This window comes from Nelusetta ayraudi, unplaced genomic scaffold, assembly GCF_046127955.1.
Source record: "Nelusetta ayraudi isolate G7.1 ecotype Tasmania unplaced genomic scaffold, CSIRO-AGI_Nayr_v1 ptg000007l, whole genome shotgun sequence".
NCBI lineage: Eukaryota > Metazoa > Chordata > Actinopteri > Tetraodontiformes > Monacanthidae > Nelusetta > Nelusetta ayraudi.
The window spans coordinates 5,287,501-5,306,981 of record NW_027466057.1 but is presented as its reverse complement, the minus strand read 5'-3'; the positions used below and the strand labels follow the sequence as shown (position 1 = coordinate 5,306,981).

At 44.7% G+C, this 19,481-nt stretch overlaps 3 protein-coding genes across 4 annotated transcripts in view; 2 read left to right on the top strand and 1 right to left on the bottom strand.

Annotated features, from left to right (window-relative positions):
* The first annotated feature begins 4,058 nt into the window (after positions 1-4,058).
* pcnx4 (pecanex 4) lies at positions 4,059-13,335 on the top strand. Its single transcript, XM_076018075.1, has 11 exons — positions 4,059-4,199; positions 5,023-5,797; positions 5,896-6,075; positions 6,490-7,037; positions 7,150-7,250; positions 7,365-7,487; positions 7,662-8,022; positions 9,916-10,019; positions 10,102-11,213; positions 11,300-11,486; positions 12,328-13,335. Exons 2-11 carry the CDS (start codon positions 5,100-5,102, stop codon positions 12,577-12,579), a joined length of 3,666 nt encoding a protein of 1,221 aa, XP_075874190.1. The 5' UTR covers positions 4,059-4,199; positions 5,023-5,099; the 3' UTR covers positions 12,580-13,335.
* Positions 13,263-16,676, bottom strand: dhrs7 (dehydrogenase/reductase (SDR family) member 7). Its single transcript, XM_076018076.1, has 7 exons — positions 16,446-16,676; positions 15,710-15,862; positions 15,381-15,487; positions 14,975-15,214; positions 14,771-14,893; positions 14,449-14,664; positions 13,263-13,794 (listed from the first exon to the last, which is right to left on the bottom strand). Exons 1-7 carry the CDS (start codon positions 16,573-16,575, stop codon positions 13,750-13,752), a joined length of 1,014 nt encoding a protein of 337 aa, XP_075874191.1. The 5' UTR covers positions 16,576-16,676; the 3' UTR covers positions 13,263-13,749.
* A 483-nt stretch (positions 16,677-17,159) lies between these two features.
* ppm1aa (protein phosphatase, Mg2+/Mn2+ dependent, 1Aa) overlaps positions 17,160-19,481 on the top strand; it is a 17,620-nt gene continuing 15,298 nt past the window's right edge. Inside the window, exons 1-3 of one of the 2 annotated variants that reach the window (XM_076018073.1) lie at positions 17,160-17,570; positions 18,534-19,387; positions 19,471-19,481. The exon at positions 19,471-19,481 is cut by the window's right edge and continues 107 nt beyond it. In XM_076018073.1, the coding sequence (XP_075874188.1) occupies positions 18,551-19,387; positions 19,471-19,481 (848 nt within the window). In that variant the 5' untranslated portion in view covers positions 17,160-17,570; positions 18,534-18,550. The remainder of the gene's footprint in view (positions 17,571-18,533; positions 19,388-19,470) is intronic. The other variant, XM_076018074.1, reaches the window with a different exon arrangement.

Sequence of the window (19,481 nt, the reverse complement as noted above, 5' to 3'; positions counted from 1 at the left end):
TGTTTTTGCTTCCATTTCAAATTCAACATGTTTGTACTAATTGAAAATGCGGCTGAAGTTTTAATTGTATTTAATTCCTTAAATGAAATGCATCTTGTTTTTTCAAATGCAGTTTTTACGCCGACACCGACCTTATTTTCTATCCATACATGCTTGTGCATCACTGACCACAGTAATCTGAGGATGAGAGGTTTTGGTGTCATTTCTACCATCCCAAGCTGGGGGTGGAAAAAAAAAATACCCGCAGATGTAAGGGCGTGTGACTTTGGCACGCTGCATCCATTGGGTCAAATGCATCCCCAACAAGTGGATAATCCAGCTTTAGCACACCTCTCTGCGGACAATAATCTGCGCTCACTCAGATAAAGATGTAATCTTGACCGAGGTCCAAATGGATTTCGGAGATTGTCATTTTCAACATGTTAGCCTCTTTTCGTAAAGCCCACTGCAGTTTTTCGACAAATGCCGTGTGTGACTGCAACTGAACCTGTTCCACTGAATATTTTGCGATGTTAGTTGTGCTGAACATGAGAATGTTATCCTCCTAGGCTATCCACCCAAATACTTTGGGAAAGTTTGAGCGTTAAATGGGAAGTTCAGAGCATGTCAGAGCATGTCAGCGTAATTGGTATCTGACCCTTTGAACTGTGGTTTTTGCATCTTTTCATGCAAAAGACCTCATAAACTGTTTAACTGGTGAAGCTGTGTGACTGACAGACAGACAGACAGACCTTGATGTACGTCTCACCACTAGGTGTCCTTCAAGCTCCATTTACTCTCACCTTACTTATTGTGGGCCCTGAATGGCTTTACCACCTGCCCTACAGGTAGTTCTTCAGCACTCGTAGTAGCAACAGCAATGTGCGTACGTGACTGTGCCATGTTTCCCGCCAGGCACTGTAGCCTCGGCAGAACACGGGAATAAAGCCAGCAGCTCGAGGCAGCGAAAGCGGAAAGCTCTCCCAAAACAAGCCCTTCTCTAATGCATGTGCTTAACATGACTTAATTTGTGTTAATTCCCGGCGTTAAGCGGGGCTAATGACTGCGCAAGTGAGTGCACTGTCATTACCTTGCTCTGGCTGACATCGGATGGCGGCTGATGGACTCTAATGCACAGATTTGGGGGCTCAGCCCGAGCTCTCTAATGCATTCGGCATTCAGAAGGATAATTACACATTTCATGTTTGTGTACAGTGTGTACAGCATGGACATGTATAGGTGTTAAAATCCAATTGTATTTCTGTGTGCCTGTTGTGTGTGTAGGGGGGGGCTGTATACCACTTGACACAGCATGCTACTTTTTGCACATCTGTCACTATTTTTCACATTACACTGACATCAGCATAACGATGGTGAAATATTCATGCGGTCAGGCTAAACCTACATGCGCTGCTCTCTGCTCGCTCTCTTCTCCTCTCCCCTCCTCCTCCTCCAGCATGTTAGGGCGACCACACGGTTCATGGCTGGTTTACTGGGACATTATGTGATGATGGGTTATGTTTTCACCTCACAGAAAAAGGCGTCCAGCCTCCGTATCGGCGAACAAGGGGCCAAGAGAGGATTGGGGGAAGTGAGTCGGTCTCTACGGTTGTAGTCTGGTTTCATAATTAGACTTGTCGCGAATCCGTTATAAATGAAGCCCCCCCATCCCCCCATTCCCATCACACACACACACACACACACACACACACACACACACACACACACACACACACACACACACACACACACACACACACACACACAGAAAAATACATGCTCTGTATGGGGCCATTACTGCTGGTCCACTAGCTCCCTACATTTACTCTGTGTATTCAGAGCACCATTAGTCCAAGACTTTGAATAATTGCTGAATGGGCCATGTTTTTACTGCTATCTGCCCTGCTCCTTGTGTTGGTCTTATTTTGTGGGTAAAGTGAGAGTGATGAGGATGGTGATTGACGTTTGATGCCACATCCTCTGTGATGCATATCAAAGGCTTATGCGCAGCATATATAATGGATGAACAACATAAAACAAGATGACGTGCATCACAACCTTGAAAGGCTGTATTAACTTCAGAAGTGCTTTAGTAGACGTTACAATCACGCCGACATCGGCACTTGACTTGAAATTACTCTTGTGATAATGAAATGTTCTGTCTACATTTAGCTGCTCGTGGCAACTGACAGCAGGTCAACAACATAATTTTGTTTTTAAGAGGAGTATGGAAGCCCCCTGTTCATTCTTCACCTCCACAAATAACGTTCTCATTTCAAAAACAATTTCACCATTTTTTCCACCCTCTGTCACCCAGTTGTTGTTGTCACTTGTCATTTTCCTGTAATTTGTTTCCTGTGACGCTCCATAGAATGAGGATTGAATGGCTCGACTGAATAAGGGAAATACAGATTAAAGAATGGGATGAGTGACAATTAGAATGAATAGGAAACACTTATTTTGTGTAAACCTAGAATGGAAAGAAAAAGCTTTGATTTATATAAGTGTTTTGGCTAAGAGCATGCCTCACAGCAGCATTAAATTTTAACAGTTATTCATTTTCAGATGTGTTGTGATTCAGCTTCAACTGTGATTGAACTTGAGAGTCATTTTAATCATTTAAGAATTAATTGTCAGAAGAGTTAGAGTCTACAATGTTTGTACCTGATTTGCTGTGGATTCTTTTTTTTTTATTGTATCTACAGGTGTAGGTCTGCTTTGTGATGTCAGAACGCAAGATGATATTACTCACAAGGACGTGCAAAATAGAGCAGTGATTTAAATAAGGGGTACAATGGGTGGATTAAAAGATTCAATACACATTGTGACTGACGTGCTTTATTTTTTTTTCCTGAGTTTGTTGTGTCGAACACAGGCAGAAATTGCTTTTTCAAGACCACAGGGATGACAATCCCTTACCCATCCTTGTCCCAACTAGCCGTGAATAACAACAACAACCTAATCTCCTTGGGTCCAGATGAATATCTTTTCTTTTCTTTTCTCTTTTTTTTTGAATATATACTAAGGCCATTTTAGCTGATCACTTTACAATCCTTCTTTTTGCCCTTCCATGTTCAACACTTGACCACAACCACTTTCATGATATTAAAACAATAAAATTCTTTTTGAGGACTTTATCTTTGTATGTATTAAAACAGAATAACAAGGATTTAAACTGTAATATTCATATTTTTTAATCTCGTATGACTTTGGGGGTCAGCTAAGCGTATTAGACTAAGGATTTAAAGATACTAGCAAGAAAAAAGGCTGAAAAATTATTTTGGATAAGGAGGATGAACAGCCTATTGGGATGTGTGATTTATTGATATTGTAACTGTAATTACAAGAGAGGATGCTCTTTTTTATTGTTTGTTGAGATCTAGTTGGACTTACATAAAACGCTTACTTATTATCAGGGAGTATTGTAGGAGTACCTTTATCCTATAAACTTTCTACATGATGCAGTGGGAAATTAAAGTTTAGGCAAGTGTGTTCTATAGGGTATTTAAAGTTGGATTTGTCCACAGTGTGAAGTCAGTCTTTATTTTTATTGTTGTAGAAATTATTTTCCTCTTTTTAGAGCCTTTTTAGACTTTATATTCTTGTTTGGGGAAAAAAAAAAAAAAAAAAAAAGCCTTTTGGCTTTTAAATACATTTTATTATCCAAAATTATGTTTACTTTATTTAAGGGTCCAAGTGCTAAATTGCCTTATAAATATGTAAGCTATCAATGTTTACTAGTTTTAACGTAAACACAAGGAAATACGGAGTCTGTTGTTCAATCATCTCCTATTTTACAACTGTGCTATCTGCAATTCATACGAGATTTACTCTTACAACACAATATGGTGGCAGATATTACTCATTGTGAATAGTATTATTCACAATTTTTTTCGTATTAATTAATATGAATTTCATGATGACATTTCGCATCATCCAGGAGACACAAGAAGGGTAATTTATGATGTTTTGTAGTTGAGAAAAGTGAGAGGGCTTATAGGCGGCGGGGTCTTGTCTTCCCAACCAATGAGAAGACGAACTCTTGTCCCTGTCTCATCTGCTATTGGTTACTACCTGCTTACGTATCATGCCGATGTTGCTTGGCTTTCTAGCGGCTAGCTCGCAGCTAATGTCAACGCTGGCGATTTTCTCACAATAAAACACGTATCGTCTAATTTTACACAAAGCTCTTGACACAGTCGGCTCCCAAACTGTTAACGGTGAGTTTGTCTCACACCAGTGATGCCGCTGGTGGCTACCCTGCTGTGTTTTTAGCTACGTCTTTGTGACAGCAAGCTAACTGAATGCCAAAGCTGAAAAGACTTGCTTGGATCGCGACCTAACATCAATAATATTCCTTGACGACAATACGTATACATGTCCGGAAAGCGACACGATTTTCGACAATAACCTGGTTTGGTGTATTTTTCCGACATATGACTAGAAATGAACATGTACTAACAGGTTAGCCTTTGTTAGCGCATCCACAAGCTTCTGCATGTGTGGTGTTTTCATGGCAACTCAGCAGCTGCTGCTCTTGCAGCTGTTTGTTTTCCTTCCCTGCCTAATAAATAATCGTTCGCCTATTTTACGAAACACGTACTGAGCGAACACCCTGACTGCTATTTTAAGCATTTGGTCCTTATTTATTTAAAGTCGCTATGTTTCTTGGACCGTTTGTTTTTGTTCTTTGAAAAAGTGGATTTTCAGAAACACTTGTTGTGTTTTTTGTTGAATGACGTTGTTATGTTGAATATCAAACATGCATAAAGAATGTAAGGTATGGTAAGAAGCCATATAGAATTATGTGTTGCCTTATTAAGAATAATCATCATTTGACTTGAACCTTAAGGATTAGTAGGCTTAGTAGACACTTCCTGAGTATGCATTTTAAGGAAGTCAGCTCTATTTCTAAATTGTTTTTACACTGAATGAGTTGCACAATTTATTTTTACGTCTAATATAAAAACCAGTCAGTGTTGTATGTCATATACAGCATGTGTGTTATGTTGTAACCATGTCGTATTTTGGTTTCCATTGCAGTATCTTCCACTGTGCGTGGAACGATGAATGGAAACCCACCTTCGGTTGTGTGGAGATGACCTACCACCCCGTTGGGAATGGTCAGAATGGGGCCAGATGTGCCCCTTCTCAATGAGTACAAGCAGGAGTTCTTCTGGAAGCGCTTCCCCCAGACTTTGCTGGGGGGCCCGCGTTTCAAGTTGGGCTACTGCGCTCCGCCGTACGTCTACGTCAACCAGGCCATTCTCTTCTTGACACCATGGCTCTTTGGGGGCATCGGCACCCTGCTCTGCCAGCTGCAGCTGCTGCAGGAGCTGCACGCCACCGTGCTCTCCGGCTTGCTCATGTTCGGCGCTGCAGCGGGTGTCCAGGCCCTGGCGCTGTACGCCGCACGGAGGAGCGGCGCCGTGGAAAGGCTCGGCGCCCCCAACATCCTCATAGACGAAGATGAGATGGAGTTCACCCACTGCGTGAGCCCGGAGACGGTCAGGTTCATCGCCCCGGGAAAGCGGTTTGGGCTCAATGTGGTGCTTCACACGGTCCTTGCCGGGTTGCTGTGCGGCTTTGGGACGTGGTACATGTTACTGGGCAGACTGACAGCCCTCTACGGCAGCATCGGCGTTTCCCTGGTCATTTTTGTCCTGAGCTGGGTGACGCTATGCATTGCCGAGTACTCCCTCATTGTAAACACAGCCACAGAAACGGCCACCTTCCAGGCACAGGACACCTATGAGATTACCCCACTTACCAGGCCCCTTTACATTTTTATTTTCATCGCTGTGGACTTTGCCCACAAGTGAGTAGGAGCAGCTGTTTCCTGATCAGTCAATATATGAAGAAGACCCCTGCTGTGTTCTTACAAACTTGCTGCCTACTTTCTCCACCCTCGTGCAGGTTCTCAGGCCCCGTTGTTGAGCTTCAGCTGGCCAGCCAGGTTCTGCACGTGCTGTTCCTTTTCCTACCTCTGCTGTGGGCGCTGGGGATACTGCCTCCCCTGGATGCCCTGCTTCTGTGGGGCATGGAGCAAGCGTTGGTGTTTGGCCTCGGAGGCTCGCCTATGTCCAGCAACTTCAGGTATGTGGTAAAATATGAAAATTCATTTCAAATTCATTCATTTCAGATTCAAATTCATACGATGCGACATCAGTAACGCTGAGATAGGTTTCCTCACATTGGACTGCACTTATATGTCACTATAAAGTAAATAAATTGCATTACTGGTGTTTCTTATCCATGTTTAAAATTATAAAATACAACCGCTTTTAAATCATGAAATTATATAGCATTATTATGTATTGTTTAATACCATTAATGCCAACATTTTTGGTGCCTGCGGTAAAATTACTTCAAACTAGATTGGAATTCAACATCAACTTTTCCACCAGCTCTCATCAGATGTGTGCCATACGATTGAAATGACAAGTGTGACAGTAGCTGGGGTGTCATGAGCGTTGACATTTTGTGTGCCGCCGCTGCCCCGACACACAGGCTGCTGCTGATGTTTGGTGTGTCTGCTGGTGTGGCCGTGTGCAGCCACTTCATCCCGTCAACGCTGGGCGTCGTGCTCTTCTCCGTCATCGCGGGATTCCTGCTCAGCCTGGACCTCAGCCAGGTCCGCATGCTTTGCACACGTCCCCGAGGAGCCTTCGGGGAGCGCGGGTTCCGCAAAGGAGGCTCGCCGACTCCCCCTCCGCGTCCCCCCGTCTCCTTTGGCTGGGCTCTCGGCTGCGGGGAGACATTTCTATATTTGACCCTGCTGCTCATGGCAGTGACAGAAGCGGGGCTGTTGCATCACTTCCTGGGTTCGGTTCACTCCCAGAGCCTGGTCACAGGGCCCCAGGCTCCTGTCAGCTACCTCCTCCTCGTTTTGTTCTGCCTGTGCTGGGTTCTCCGAGAGATCCAAGGGGCATACGTTCTGGGGGGAGTGTTCCTCAATCCCCTGTATCCCAAAGGCTTGTCTAGTGTGGCCACTTTCAAGCAGAGGAACAGAGGGTTATACGCCGCTGCAGCCATCCGAAGAGTCCTCCTGTATTTTGGTGAGCTTGTTATCATTTCACCTGCTGAAATTTATCTCCGATGGGAAAGCGGTGCTGCACCGCACGTGTATATTTTGTTATTATGTTTCACACCTTTTTTTGTTCCTCACAGTGTCCCCGTTTGCAATGATTGCGTTCCTGTCCGTGGACAAATCTCTGCAGCTCCTCCACAGGGTCTCTCTCAGCGTGGGATTCACGCGAGCCTTCAGATTGGTATTCATGCTGCTTTCGTATTGATGTGCAACATGCAAAACTAGTTCCGAGCCCCATTTGAAGTTTTTGCCAAAGTTGTTCCCTGAGTGATTGTTCTTCTTGTCCTCTTTGCAGGTGTGGCAAAGTTCAGAGGATGCTCTTCTGCAAATGGTGGTCGTGGTTCTACTGCGACTCGCAGTGAAAAACAACATGTTGCCAATGTGGGACAGCCTGGAAACTGGAGGTCAGCTTCTACTGGTGAGTTTGGTGTTATTCTTGTTTCCTCTCCACACAGGAATGTTTTACTCTGTACTGTATGTCATAGCTACACACTTTACCAGTCTTTTTAAGAATAATATTATCCCCATTGACCCCTGACACTGATAGTTTGATATGTAAGCAGTCTGTGTCATTTTTTTCCCTTTGATCCAGGTGGGCCTCCTGATTGACAGACTCGCCCAGTTTCTCGCCAAGCTCAAGTTCACGCTGACTGTGTTGGTGACCTCTTGGACGGAGAAGAAGCAGCGGCGCCAGTCCGCTGGAACTCTCCTGGCCCTGAACACCTCCCTGTGCCCACTGGTGTTGGCCGTCGTGGCCCTCTCCGCTCTCCTCTCTGCCCCTCTCTTGCCCCTCTTCACCCTACCAATTTTTCTGGTGGGCTTCCCCAGGCCTCAGCGTAGTTGGCCAGGACCTGTCGGTACAGCCTGTCCCTGCCCTGACTCCATCTTTTACCAGCAGATGAGCGGCAGTCTGGCATCAGCTCTGCGGATGGCTTTTGCAAGAGGGTCAATGGGTAAGTTCTCACTTTCTCAGCGTTTTATTGTTATAGGCATGAAATGAGAATTAATCTCACTAATTACTACGTGACAAAAAGAAAAATGTTCGACATACTGTTGAGTGAAGAACCTCAAATGCACTTACTGGACACTTCCCTAGGTACACTTACTTTGAAGTTCAGCAAGTCTGCGTTCTGAAATGCATTGAGTTGCTGCCTTGTGAAGTTAGTGTATATTTAGGTTGTTGCTTACTTTTATTTTAGGGTGAAAGTCAAAATCTGGACTTTCTTTAGCAGTAAAATAATTTTGACATTCACACATTCATTGGATTTATGTATGCCAGTTTTTTCTGTTCTTTGCAGAGCGTATTTGTGAATGTAAACGTCACATTTGAAAGATGCTGCTACCTGGACCTTGAAAAAAAAAATGGAAATATGGAAATTTTTACAATACTATCATTTTATGTATTTGCATCACTCGTGTTTCTATCAGCTCTTCACTTCAAGTATCAGCGAAAAAAACCTACAAAAAACATGGTGGCAGCAGCAACAGGGGAGCCTCTTACCCTTGGTGCATTGTGGCCATCTCTCATAAACTCATAATAAACTCAAGTCGCTCTTCAAAAAAAACAACAACATTTTTTGGTGGAAGTAGATAACATCACAGGCACATTAAATCACTGAGACATGTATTTTAATGCAAAGGAGAGACAGACCAGACCAGTTTTATTTATTTACTTATTTTTATTTTATTTATATTTGAACCAAGCTCGACAGGAATAAAGAAACCAATTCAATAAAAATATTGCTGTAAAATTAATTTAGATAGATTTAATACCATTATAGATAAAAAAAAGAATTATAGAAAAAATAAATACATAAGAACAAGGTATAGCCAAATGCACAGCAAGAAAAATCATTATATATGTATGTATATGTATAGGTCAAGGAGTGACAGTGTGCGGATAAAGAGCAGTGAACCGTCGTCTCATTCGCTTTAACAGGAAGACGGATGTTGTTGTGAGCAGAACTGCTGGCAGTAATGTGAGCTTACATGATCCAGTTAAGCTTCCTGTGAACTCACACCCCCTCACTGGCCAAACGGAGATGCTACTAGGATTTTAGTTCAGGGCTGAATTCCGCAGGGGGCAAGAGAAACAAAACCCCACAGGAGTAGAAAATCATTATTTATGTACTCATCATGCAGTTTGTTTTTTGGATTTTTCTTCTGTATTGGAGGGATGATGGTGGGTGTAACTGCTGTGTATGATTCAGTTGTGCTCTCCAACAATAGCAGTTTATAGCTCAGCTCAGCTCTGCTTACACGGGGGAACGAACAAGGACGCTAACGCAGTAAGCATGAAGCCAATCTGCCCAGCATGTCACTTCCCATCACGAGGTAGCAACCGAGGCTCACCCGACACGTCATAATGGGACTCTCCATTATCCCTGAGCCGCGCTAGTGCTAGTCAACTTCAAACAAAAGCAGCCTCCATCACGTTCCCACCTCCGTTCATCTTTGGCGCAACCAGCATCCGTTAGCCATTGTTCAGCAACTCAATGGAAAGTGGAGCTCACCTTTTTTTTTGAGATATAAAGGAACACTAAGGCCGAGACAATGTTTGGACATCTGTGCAGTCGGCCAGTTAAAACAGTGTCATGACCTCCCTGCACAAGCGGCGTATCCACCCCCTGCTCATCCGACAGCCGTGTTATCGTCACAGGCAGCGGTGGGACGCACAGCTGATGCAAAATGAAAGGGGGTGCGCGCCTTCCTCGCGTGCGGGTCACGTGACGTGCATGCACACGCAGCGTGTGGGACATTTTACCCCTCTTGCCCTCAATTTGCACATCATGTCTCCATCAATAATGGATGCTTGGTTGGCTGATGATTCTCTCTTCCCTTTGTAGGATCCTTAGCCCCGGGCTCTCATTTTCTGGGCCGCTTTCAGGACCGTATGGTGTGGATAATGATCCTGGAGAAAGGATACGGCTACTGCACTGTAAACATCAAGGTACTGCGCACTTCTGTCTGCTTGTCAAAATCAATGCGCCATGGCGTGGCATGAGTTTCACGTGGCCGGCGGTCTGTTCCAGGGTCTGGAGCTGCAGGAGACGTCTTGCCACACGGTGGAGGCGCGCCGGGTGGACGAGGTGTTTGAGGCGGCGTTCGAGCGCCCCGAACGGCTTGGCTTCACGCAGGGCCTGAACCTCCACTGGGGGAACGCCCTCACGCCCTGCGCCGCCCTGGCGGTGCGCGTCTACTCCGACGCCCGCAATGTACTCTCTGGCATCATCGACTCGCACGACAACTTGAGGAAGCTGCAGGACGACTTCCTCAAAGTGCTTGTCTGGTTGCTTCTCCGCTATGGCGTGCAAAAGCACAAAGGCTTCCTGTGGAGCTGCGAGGACGGGCCCGGTCTGGGAGGCAGGAAGTCCCAGTCGTCGCAGATGGCCCAGACGGCCTGCAAGCAGCCGCTGGAGGCGGCGGTGGTGGTCGAGTCCAACGTGTCCTCTCTCAGGTTTCGGCAGGACAGCTCCAGTTTGACCTCCTTCGGCGACTGGTCAGACGAGGACGACCTGTTCGGGCCTCAGCCGGCCAGGCGGACGGTGGCGCTGGTGACGGCGGAGGTGCAGGCCGGACACACGTCTCTGCAGACCGGGGCCTCGCTGCCCGGCTCCGTGGAGATGGACAGCCTCTTTGAAAACATGGCCCTGTCGGCCCTGCAGCCGCTGCAGCCGCTGGGCCTCGGCATCGGGATGCCGGCAGTGGACAAAGGCCACAACTCGGAGGTGCTGGGGGAGCCCCCCCCCGGCCCGCTGCCTCAGCTGAACTTCAGCTGCCCACAGTCGGAGGTGTTTAACCTTCCGACGGGCTGGAGGACGGCCCCGCTGCTGCCGTCAAGGCTGCTGCAGCTCCGACATTTGTTTCCGGAAGACTGGTTTCGGTTCACCTTGGGGCGGGTGGGCCCCGCCGTGCAGGGCGATGCCTCCGAGGACATGACCAAAGCCCTGAAAGAGGACGACGTCCTGAAGGATCTGCACGCGCAGGTCGCCCTGTCTTGCTTGATCTCCATGGGGGCCGAGTCGGCCTTCACCAGCCCCAGTTACGTCTACAGACTTTACTGCGGCGACATACCGTGGACGGAAGGGCTCGACTGGCTCTCCACCAGTAAAGAACTTTACCAGCTCACGCTTCGTGCTTTCAGGTGAAAAGTCGGGTGGGGCGAGTCCGTCACAGCAGCACGGACGGAGAATTGTTGCAATTTAAACCTATGCTTTTCTTCACTCTCAGGTTCAGTTTTAAGCTGCTGTTTGATCAGGCAAGCCTTGGCCCCATGGAGTCCGCCGACGAGCTGTTCAGCACCTTGGAGGAATACGAGAGGGACTGGTACATCGGCCTGGTGACGGAGAAAGGCTGGCACGACAGCGTGCTGCAGGAGAAACCCTTCCTGTTCTCCCTGGGACATGATCTCGCCATGGTAATCAGCATGCAGCACAAAGGCCTCACTAAACACTCCTGAGTTTAAGTGCAATTCAATCAAACTTTCTGAATAAAAGCCTCATTACAAACGGAACTTAAAGTTCCAATTTGTAAAATTTTTAAGAAAGCCCGCCTGACAGCGCGTTTCATATTAAGGGCACCGTTGGACGGACCTCTTTAAAAAATAGTGGCTCTGTGTCTGTGAAGGTTCTCAGCCATCCAGGTCATCTTTGGAAACGAAACATTTTCAAGATCGCAACAACAAGTCCAGCTGTCTAAACCTGACCCTTCTACTTTAAGTGGCTCTATGTATATTCTTATATACACGACCAAGAGTCAAGAGTTTGCACACATTCTATGAATTGAATGTCTTTTCTTTCACAGAAAGTTGTAAAGATAAATGTAATGAGTAATAAAAGATAAATAGAAAACTAAACTAAACTTTTATTGTACTGTGAGTATACTTTACACTTTTAATTTAATGAATTTATGAGCAGTATGTTAAGCTTTTACCAATATAAAAAAAACATAAATCAAGCCAAATGTTTTACACTGGACCTTCAACAGAAGAAAAAGAATATCAATGTAAACTGTTGTTTTCTCTCATTGGTCTGCATGTGTCATTGAGCAAGATACTGAATCACTTCCGATGCCACTTCAACTGTGTGTTGAAACATTCTTTGCTCTCACAATTAGAAGACGGCACAGATGCATGCGTATGAAGGTTTGCGTGAATGCCGGCTTGCGTTGTGTGAAGCACTTGGATGGCTCGGGTGGATGAGAGAAGAGCCAACACGACTGCAGTCAAATTAACAGCGATTCACCGTCCTTGTCCTCAGGGGACCTACACGGGCCGAGTCCTGTCCCTGCAGGAGCAGCTGGTGCACGTGGGCCGTCTGAACGGCGAGGGGGTGCGAGGCCAGTGGGCCAACCTCTCCTGGGAGCTCCTGTACGCCACCAACGACGACGAGGAGCGCTACAGCATCCAGGCCCACCCCTTCATGCTGAGGAACCTGACTGTTCAGGCGGCCGACCCTCCCCTCGGTTACCCCATCTACTCCTCAGCCCCACTTCACTTCCCCTGCCTCTGACCAGCGGCTTTATCTGCCCTGCCTGTGAAACTTTCCTCAGACGGGGCAGAGGTTTTTCACATGGTGACGCCCAATTAAAAAAAAATATATATATATATATCAAGAGTGACTGATATTATTAATGCGGACCATGCGTTTGGATTTTTTTTTCCACCCTTAAAACATTTGACAGGACCTATAAAAATATATTGTCTGTTATCAGCCAAACTTCTTTTTATATTTACATGTTTAATGATTTTGCTTCTTTGAGGCATCATTTCCTCAGATGAAGGAACAGCATCTTCATTCTACACTCACTTGTATCCTAAAATAGTCCTGAGTGAATTTCCATTTCTATTTTAGCACCAACGTTTAGGGCTTCATTCGTTATTACGCTTTAAAAAAAAAAGACAAAGGAAAAAAAAGACTTGGTTACTTTTACCATGCCCGTTCTAGAAGATGTGTGAAAACCCCTATTTTGATTGTATTTTTTATATATATATATATGTATCACAGTTTTCAGGTGATTTGCCCCCATATCCTCGTAAACACACAAGAACTTGAGTGTTTTGCTAAGTTATTAAGGATGTGCCTTGGTTACGTCTCGCTGTTTGTGTATTGATGTTTAGTGCTATTATTTTCTAAGAATTCACGTGTTTACAAGTTAGGATAAGGAGTCGCGGTAAATGAATTTGACCATAGTCTCTTGTACATATGAATCTTTTTTTTTTATATGTGTAATTGTACATAATGCAAATAAAAAATGGCTTGGGAAAAGCAATGTTCTTTCACTCGCAAACAAAATCAGTGGATTGACAGTGAATTAATTAGAAATGTAAATCTAGAAAATGTTACACTATAGCAGACAGCTCCAGCAAGGCTAACAACTCTCTTCTTAGGGCCAAAGTTTGATATTGTCCAATTGTGTTCAACAAATGTATAAACTTCACATTTTATTAGAATTACATTGAAATTCATGGATGAAAAGAGGCTTAGAAAAAGACGACGGTGTTCTTTAAACACGTTCTATAGATCTAGATTTTCATTTGAATCTGCATTGAATTCAACAGACATTTTCAGGTACACAGCTGAAAGGGCATGATTGAATGCAGTTCATTATTCAGATGTTATCATACGTGATGCCTAAAAATTTATATTATCATCGAACCACGTTTAAAACTTTAAAGTCTTTCAGGAAGCCTTGGCCTTTGTGAAGAAGTAAGACGAGTCTGCGTCCTGGAAGAAAAAAAAGTATGTTTTTTAGCTGGAGGAGCTACGAGTACAGAAGTACTGTCTACAGCTTCACTTGTCTAAGCTAAAGAGGCACACACACAAAAGTATGATAAACATCACCGAAACATGAGCATGTGGCAGTCAAACATCTGTCCTGTTGAAACGTGACCTTTTAACATGTCCCTCAGCTGCCTTTGTCCTGCAGAGGCCATCGGGAGCACTGATTTGTCAGTCTGCGCCACAGGGGGAGTGGAGCTCACGGTCCTGCCCCAGCCATCGTCTTACTCTTATTTGACTGAAGTAAGGTCAACAGCAGCCGAGGCCCCAGCTCAGCGGTAAAGAATCTGCTCTGTGCAGCGTCTGCGCTGATCTGCTCCACTCGAGTGTTTACTGCGCTTTGAAACAGTTGCAATACCATGATCCTGGTTTTGAAAGCAAGGCTGCCTGCACATTACGCGGCAGCAAGGTCAGACAGGTCCACCGACAAACAGGCCGCATCGCTTGAGTAAACTATTTCCCCCCAGACATTCACCAGATAGATAAACATCGCAAATGTGAAAAATACATTTTTTACCAGTGACACCAAGGCTAGAACGCTCAGGCTGAATTCGCCCCATTCGACTATCTGGCTGTCCATAAGTACAACAGTATACACACCTGCCCGGATTTTAAATTATGTATTCGCTTCCTGCCCAGAATGCTCGAGATGAGCCAGGCCAACGTGGGCGTGTACTGCCATAGGTAGAAATACAGGAGGAAGGGCTGCTGAGAGATCCACATTTCCTTCACGCTGTTCGCCATCCCGACGAGCATCAGATGCACACAGCGGCTGGTTGGCATCTTGAAGTCCTGACTTCCAGGTGTGGTTACAGCCTGAGGCAACGAAACCAAACAACCATATAGGTAAAACCATTTTTCCCACCACCACTTGTAACTGCAATCAATAACACTATCGCAGTGCACAATGAAAATATTTTACCATGTTCACTTCGGCTTGAAAAGCGTTGTGGATGATCTTTGACTGCACAGGCCCGGGCAACACTGTGCTGATGACTATGTTTGGAAAGTCGCTGAGCTCAATGCGAAGGGAATTGAAGAAACCCTGCAGACACAGAGGTGATTTATCTGACCAGCGTTAATCAGCTGCAATGCACACAGTAGGTGGCGTCTGTGTTCCCCTCACCTGGAGCGCATGTTTGCTGGCAGTGTATCCCGTCTGCAGCGGCGCCCCGGCCAGGCCGACTATACTGCTGACGGTGACGATGCTCCCACTGCCCTGCTGCATCATGTAAGGCAACACCCTCTTGGTGACGGAGACTGTGCCCAGGAAGTTAAGGTCCATCAAGGCCTGAAACACATCCAAGTTGGTCTCCGCACACAGAGAGCGCTGCGAGCGGCCACCATTGTTTACTAGAACGTCGATCTGAGAAAGGACAGAATTGGACAGTGAGAAAATGATTATTCTGACGAAAATGTGACTTAAAGATGAAATGAGCAACATTTTACAGAGTTCCTTTTAAACATGGAAAAGAAGCTTTAATCAAATTTGTGATGAAGGGATTGATTTTTGAAAATTGCGGTAGACTTACACGCCCAAAGTAATCAATGACATCTTTTGTTTTTTCTTCATGTGAAGATCTTTCCAACAGATCAAGTGGAAGAACAAGAATATTTTCATCCTTTAGGTCTGAACACTCTGGAGAAAAAAAAAATGAATGAAAAGGCAAAATACAAGTCAAACTAACAGAGGATGGAAATAATCAATTACTCCTTGAGAAGCAAGACTATAATAAAAGTAATGAGTTATACTAAAACTAAAACCACACAGTTGGTACGTTACATACATTTTAATGCATTTTTTGTAAGACTAAATATAAAATCCTACAAAACTAATATGAAAAAAATAAAAGCCGCTCACCTAAGCAACTACGTTTGACCCTATTTAGCTCGTCTTCACGTCGAGCAGACAGGACCAGAAGGGAGCCACACCTTGCCAGCTGGTAGGCCAACTCTTCTCCGATACCACTGGAGGCTCCAGTGATCCACACCACCAGGCCCTTCAGCTTCTTCTCTGGATAACCAAAGACAAGTTAACATTTGGTGTTGAAGTGGAGCTGAGATAACTCCATAATCTATCTATATAGAATTTCGGAAATAGAAACCAGTTATTTATTTTTAAATAAAATCGGGTGGCATTTAAACCCATTCCTGTTTTTCTTTTCATCTAATTAAAATGAAATTAATAAATAAAGCTTTTAAAAAAAAATGATATGGCGTTCAAAGGGCATCAGTCAAGGTAAGAGTGGAGCAGAGATGAAAAGGTCACTTAGTGGTGTTAAGGGTTACTTTCGTGGGTTCATCTATTCAGTGGACAGGTGAATAGATGTTTCAGAAGAAAAAACATCTGATTTGCCCTCACTGCGATAGTGAACATTGAAGAGCTCCATTCATGCCTGGAGCTGAGCCACTAAATCACCAGTAATTACACGACTTTTTACACTATTCTTTCTTTTTAATTAAGCTGTAGTGAAAAGGCTCCACTGACGCACACACAGCTGTCGATGCCGTGAAATCGTCCCCGTTTTATCGTCTGCAGGAGCAACCCACCTGTATGCCAGTAATGAGCCCCTATACTACAGCAGTCATTATCTTACCTGGTTTGTGTCCTAACACACATGTCCACAGCAGAGTAAAGTCTGCATCCGCGAAAAAGAAATAAAGCAAATGAGAGAGGAGCACGAGTGGAATAATGTACCACAGCAAAGACACAAGGCAACAGTCCATGGTTAATTGTAAGTGACACCACTAAACTTCAAGTACACTTCTCCTCCACCGTCATCCCACAGTTCTCATATGGAGTTATTATCAGGTAGCAAATGACGGCTTGCAAATGACGCCACTTCCGCTCGGGTATAGTTCAAATTAAATGTTGGTATTGCGTACGCGTGCTAAAAAAAAATAAAAATGTCATAGGTACACTTTTTTGTGCGCACGGTGTTTTGTTAGAAACAAACCGAGAGGCAATGATGTCCAAAGACACACGGCATTTACATTTATTGCAAATATATATATATATATATATATATATATATATATATTTTAATAATTAACATTTACTTAAAAAAAACAACAACAACAAAAAAAAACTCTAATATGGTGCTTAGATTTTAGTCATGTCTGATGAGAAGTAAAACAAATGAGTTCTCATTTCTTAAAAACAAAACAAAAACGTCATTTGTTATATTTTGTCCTATATGTCTTATTTTGGTCAAATCAGCTCACCGAGCTCGCACGATGGTCCCGGAAGTTGTAATTACCTTGTACGGCCGCTAGATTCACAAAACGCTGTCCAACCTGTGCTGCTGTCTTCGGGTAAATCTATGGTTCACAGAAGCTAATGTTAGCCTCGATAGCTGTCAAGCTGTCTAGTGGAGAGGCTGGGACAGACGTTTCAGCTTCCCCTGGCTTGGCCGCACACAGCCCCGGCCTCAAAAATATCTCAACGTAGACTGCGAGAATACTTTTACTTTAGATAGCCACCTGGGATAATGTAACGAATCACTGGCGTACGCATACGGGACGTTCGCACTTCCGCAGTTTATACGTACTGATTCTTAAGCGAGGATTGCTCTTTGCCAGCTAACTGCTAGGCTAGCCTGGCGAAATCGTCGCAACCCCCACAGTTTCATCGTTGTACCTCTCCTGGTCTAAACTGCGGCCAATCTGTCCTTGTCGCGTTTTCTACTGTAGTCGGTGTCAACCCGTATTTTGGATATTTGGTAAGTTTTAAAAGCTTGACTCTTTCGCTAACAACTCCTGGGGAGCCTTAATCAGTTAGCCACAGTAGCCATATTAGCATGTAGCATCTGAATATTTAGCAAGGCCGAAGGCTTTCCTTGCCGTAACGTAACGTTTAGTTAACCATGTTTGAAACAGGCCTCTCTGAGCTAGCAGTGAGGGAAAGGGTCAAGGCCTGTATTAAGGCAAAGCCGTTTGTTTGTTTGTTTGGTATATGGCTTGGAGTCATGACACATTTTTCAATTAAATAGCCTTAGTCAGCAACGAAACCTAACCCGGGGAAGCAGGTTGACGATGCAAAGTAGTTTACAGTAACATGAGCGCTGCTGTTCGATAAGTCACTTCTTCTAAAATTGTCTCGTTGCAATAGCGAGTAGTGTTCACTATTAAAGTTGGCTGGCAAACGTCAGCTCTATTGGCACGTAACAACTTGAACGAGCATTACTCTGGCCAGTCAGTCAAGTAACGCTTCCTGATTTGCAGTACGAAGGTCAGGTCCTGTGGCAAATGTTTTATTCCTCGTTCAGTCCATGTTTAAGAAGTCAGTTTTAAAATCCGTACATTTGTGTTAATCAATGAACAGTTCTAGTAGTTAATGAGAGCGTTTCGATGTAAGACACACCAGCAGCGTTCCTAATATGAAGACAAAATATGTATACAGGTCCACTATTTTTAGATCTGACCAGGACTCTGAACTTAGCCACAGCATGCTAATCATTTGCCAGTTGCACATAGATTAAAGGTTGCTTTAAAGCCCTTCATATACAAACAAGCCACTTTAACTATGCTTTTTCAGATAAATGCTGCGTTTATAATCTGACGAATTTCAGCATAACATTTTTTTTGTTTGTTTGTTGTATTATTGACTTCAATAGAAAACACTGCTCTGTTTGATTTGAATCAAATTTGTATTTATACATTTGTTTATTTTTTAATCTTTTCAGGTCTTAAAAGGGACACAATGGGTGCATTTCTGGCCAAACCAAAGATGGAAAAATACAATTCACGTGGTGAAGGTAATGACATGAGGTATGGGCTGAGCAGCATGCAAGGCTGGCGGGTAGAGATGGAAGATGCACACACAGCAGTGGTCGGTCTGCCCCATGGCCTTGACCACTGGTCATTTTTTGCTGTTTATGATGGGCATGCTGGCTCTCAGGTGGCCAAATACTGCTGCGAGCACTTGCTGGAACACATCACCAGCAACTCAGATTTCCAGAGTGCTCTGCAGGACGACCCCTCAGTGGACAGTGTGAAGAAAGGGATCCGCACTGGTTTCTTGCAGATTGACGAGCACATGCGAACCATCTCCGAGAAGAAGCACGGAGTGGACCGAAGTGGCTCCACTGCAGTGGGAGTGATGGTTTCTCCGTCTCATATCTACTTTATCAATTGTGGAGACTCACGAGGACTCCTCAGCCGGGGCGGGGCTGTGCACTTCTTCACACAAGATCACAAACCTAATAATCCTCTGGAGAAAGAAAGGATTCAGAATGCTGGTGGCTCAGTCATGATCCAGCGAGTTAACGGCTCCTTAGCAGTGTCCCGGGCTTTGGGAGATTTTGACTACAAGTGTGTGCACGGAAAAGGCCCCACAGAGCAGCTTGTGTCCCCAGAGCCTGAAGTTTATGCAATAGAGAGATGTGAGGGAGAAGATGAATTCATTATACTCGCATGCGATGGAATCTGGGATGTCATGGCCAACGAGGAACTGTGTGACTTTGTCAGGTCCAGATTAGAGGTGACTGACGATCTCGAGAGAGTCAGCAATGAAATTGTCGACACCTGCTTGTACAAGGTATGGTATTTTCACCCACGCTAATATTTTGTTGAGTTGTAGTTTTGATTTTTACCTGCATGCCCTTTCTTTTGTTTTTTTAGGGAAGCCGGGA